The sequence below is a fragment of the Capsicum annuum genome, chromosome 5 (genome assembly GCF_002878395.1).
Source record: "Capsicum annuum cultivar UCD-10X-F1 chromosome 5, UCD10Xv1.1, whole genome shotgun sequence".
Taxonomy (NCBI): Eukaryota; Viridiplantae; Streptophyta; class Magnoliopsida; order Solanales; family Solanaceae; genus Capsicum; species Capsicum annuum.
The window spans coordinates 928,442-932,481 of record NC_061115.1 but is presented as its reverse complement, the minus strand read 5'-3'; the positions used below and the strand labels follow the sequence as shown (position 1 = coordinate 932,481).

The 4,040-nt window shown below is 37.0% G+C and overlaps 2 protein-coding genes across 2 annotated transcripts in view; one reads left to right on the top strand and one right to left on the bottom strand.

Moving 5' to 3' along the window:
• LOC124898856 (zeatin O-glucosyltransferase-like) overlaps positions 1–924 on the bottom strand; it is a 16,128-nt gene extending 15,204 nt beyond the window's left edge. Inside the window, exon 1 of the mRNA XM_047412915.1 lies at positions 100–924. Coding sequence (XP_047268871.1) covers positions 100–924 — 825 coding nt within the window. The remainder of the gene's footprint in view (positions 1–99) is intronic.
• A 956-nt stretch (positions 925–1,880) lies between these two features.
• LOC124898655 (zeatin O-glucosyltransferase-like) lies at positions 1,881–3,347 on the top strand (the record flags this gene model as incomplete). Its single annotated transcript, XM_047412346.1, is given in 3 exon segments — positions 1,881–2,867; positions 2,870–3,056; positions 3,058–3,347. Coding segments are annotated over 3 exon segments (1,310 nt in total), but the record flags the coding sequence as incomplete, so codon positions are not given.
• Positions 3,348–4,040: the final 693 nt, after the last annotated feature.

The window sequence follows — 4,040 nt, the reverse complement described above, 5'->3', positions numbered from 1 at the left end:
ATAAAGAACTGATCTTGGAGGCTGTTTATTCAGCCACTCCAAGCATACACCGTTTCTATTCGAGACACAATCTAGTTTAGTAGGCAATATTGGTCCAACCGCCCATTGTTTCTTCTTCTGTTTACTTGCTACTCGTGCAAGCAAATCAAGAAACTCGCCTTCGATTACTTTGCTTGTATTATGGATATCACCTGATCTAATATCCATAAATGGACTCTGAGAAGCTCCAAGATTCATGAGTTGATCTGTCATAGTTCCTTCAAGGGAAGGTAACTTTTTAAGCAATTCCTCGTCGAGCTGAACAGATATTCCCATCAACAAAGACATCATACAGTACAAAGTGAACACTGAAGTGCAATTAAATATATATGATTCCGCGTTGTGAGAGGACGTAACATCCTGAACATTATAGGACATTAAGCTATCATGAACAACAACAACGCGTCTTGCTTTTGTGGAAATATCGCGTAAGAAAGAAGCAACGGACTCGCGAAGAAGCATAGAAGCATCCCATGATGGCTGAAGTTGTGATGGGAATTTGCTCAAGGCATTACAGTCAGGTGGTGGTGAGGCAAATTCAGGAGTTGGGATGTCATGGAAGTGGATTTTTGCTATGTCTGATGGATTTAAGGCGTTGGCTCGAACTCGAGCTTGACGATTATGAGTAGCTGAGCCAACATAGTAGACAGGGAGATCATATGATGAGGAGATTAAACAGGCAAGTTGAAGAAGTTGATTGAGATGGCCTTGTGCTGGAAATGGAACCAGGACTATTGCCACTTCTTCTTGTTTTAAGTTGCTACACATGGAAGTCGAAAAATCGGAGTTTCTTACTTCTGTTGGATCCTCCCTATCTCCTCCTGATTGAACTTGTGTCATGGGAGTAGAAAAATCGGAATTTCGTACTCGTGTCTGATCTTCCATGTCTCCTGATTATCTTCCTGCAAAGTTGTTCTTGAAGGTGCTTTTAACGATACACAAAGAAAAAAAACAAGGCTCTCAGTTCCTTTATCTGCCAAGGTGACAATGACAAATAATAGTAACAAACAAAATGTTTATATCATTATGTCATACAACTTGTTTTTATCTTTGTGAGAATAACATCCACTATATTATTTGAGTGGTGCAGTACAGTAATAGTCACTATTATAGTAATATTTTTATATTTATTTCTTATACCGGTTACGTTAATAGATAATAACAGATAGCTGTCCATTTAAAAACTAACAACAGTATGTTTGTTGGAGTCTTTCTTGAAAGTTCACATCAGGCTTCAACTAAATGAAAATAAGAAGCAAGTCTATCTTAACAGTTTCTCCCAAAAAGGTTGCCGCACCTATGTCAAATTGTCCAAAAATACACTACATATTCATCGACATTTTTGAATAGTCCGAGCAAGATATATAACCAAGATACAATAATTCAAAAATAATAGTAAAACTTTCAAGTGGCAGTATCAAAAAATTCAAAGCACATAATGATTTTAAACAAGCTTTACACTGGTCAATAATATAGCATTTGCATGAAGTCTTGAAGACAAGTGTCCTGACACTCGTCAAAATTTTATTTATTCATCTCCCCATAAATAATACTCCTCAATTTTTCTGCAAAACACAATAAACAATTCCAATTACACTTTTTCATCACCTCACTAATTTCTTTGGCCTTTCCTCCTTTTATTTTGTTCTTTCCGACTTCTCTTATTAAATAATTTTGTTGATTGGAAAGTGCTTGTTTGTTTAATCCTCTGGGAAATAGTTTCTTAGGAAAACGCCCAGTACGACATATGTATCACTCAAGTATAATGTCTTGCTATCAGAATTTACCAAATCATGAACTTGACAACTTGAAACAGGATCATGAAATAGCAATAGTCATGATTCCATTTCCAGCTCAAGGCCATCTCAATCAATTTCTTCAACTTGCCTGTTTAATCTCCTCTTCATATGATCTTCCTGTCTACTATGTTGCCTCAGCCACACATAACTGTCAAGCTCGGGTTCGAGCCAACGCCTTAAATCCATCAGACATAGCGAAAATTCGCTTCCACGACATTCCAACTCCTGAATTTGCATCACCTCCGCCTGACGTTGATGCCTCGAGCAAATTCCCATTGCATCATAAGCCATTATGGGATGCATCTTTGCTTCAGCGTGAGCCAATTGCTTCCTTTTTACGCTATGTCTCCTCGAAATCAAGACGAATCGTCGTCGTTCATGATCCATTTATGTCCTACCATGTTCAGGATGTTTCTTCCTTGCCCAATGCTGAATCCTATATATTTAATTGCATTTCAGCTTTCAATTTGTACAGTCGTATAAGCTTCTTAAGTGGGAAGTCCGTCCAACTTGGAGAAGAACTGCTTAAAAAGCTACCGTCCCTTGAAGGAACAGTACCGGATGAAGCCGGGAAATTTATAGCTCTTCACAGTCCGTATATGGATATTAGATCAGGTTATATCCATAACACGAGCAAAGTAATTGAAGGCGAGTTTCTCGATATGCTGGCACAAGTAGAAAGTAAGCAACAATGGGCAATTGGACCAATTCTGAGTACTAAGGTTGGTTGTATCTCGAACAGGAATGGTATCTGTCTGGAGTGGCTGAGAAAACAACCTCCGAGATCAGTTCTTTATATATCTTTTGGAACAACAAATACATTTTCCGATAGAGAAGTCATGGAGCTGGCGATGGGATTAGAACAAAGCAAACAGAAATTCCTATGGGTGTTGAGAGATGCCGATCGAGCAGATATCTTTAGAGGAAAAGCTAGAAGAGTTGAGCTGCCGGAAGGGTTTGAGGAAAGGATAAAAGAAGTAGGCTTAGTGGTAAGAGAATGGGCACCACAACCAGAAATCTTGGCTCATTCGTCTTCATGAGTCATTGTGGCTGGAATTCCTGCATAGAGAGTATTACGATGGGGGTACCGATAGCTGCTTGGCCTATGCACGGCGACCAACCGAGGAATGGCTTCTTGGTGACGGAAGTTTTGAAAATAGGCCTGATTGTGAGGGAGTGGGAGAAACGCGAGGAGCTGGTGAGTGCATCCACTATTGAGGTTGATGGCATCAGAGGAAGGTGACGCAATTCGGAAAAGAGCAGAAGAATTGGGAGAAGCCGTTAGATGCTCCACACACAACGGGGGTTCTTCTCAAATAGAATTGGATTCTTTTATCGCCCATATCACAAGATAGAATTGCTTGCTTTTCACCTCAACTTTGGTTACTTCTCTCTAATGACCCTTACCTCATTTTCCTCTATTTTTCATACTACTATCTAAATATTTATTTTAATTTGGTATTTGGTAGAACTTATAGAATATTTTCGATATTTTAAATGATATATTTATATTTGGTATTTGGTACTTATAGAATATTTTTGATATTTTATAATAGACTTTTATGATTTATTAATATTTTAAACGGAGATAGTAAATTTAAAAATATTAAAATATTATTATTATATAATAAAAATTATTATAATATATTCAAAATATTATAATTATTTTACCATGAATTTATATAATACCAATTATGTAGACAATGTAGGAAAAATAAGGCAACCGTGCACGTGGAAATGAATGGGTGGACCACTTTTGTAATCATCCAATTTAATTGCCATGTGTTAATCAATCAATGAACAAGACTTAATGGTCCCTCTCTCTTTATTATGTACATATATATATATTTGGGCTTTCCATTTTTTGGGAAGAGATTTTAGAAAGCAAAGTGTATGTTACTGCTAGTTCCCTTTCGCCTTTTTTTTATGTGCTAAACACACAGCTATGCTATAATATTTTTCGAAAAGAAGTTTTGGCGGATGGACTTGTTCTTTTAATCAATTATCTTTTGCAAGTAAGTTGACATTGGATTTTTTCGGAGGCTTTTTGGAGGAATTATATCTTTGGCGTCCAGGTAGGCTAGGTTTACCGCTTACTTAATGAAAATGTTAACTATTATGTTAGCTTTAGATAAATCCTTGTAGATGCGTATTTTTGATACATATAAACTATCTTATTTATTCGGATTAGGGTCCCGTTTT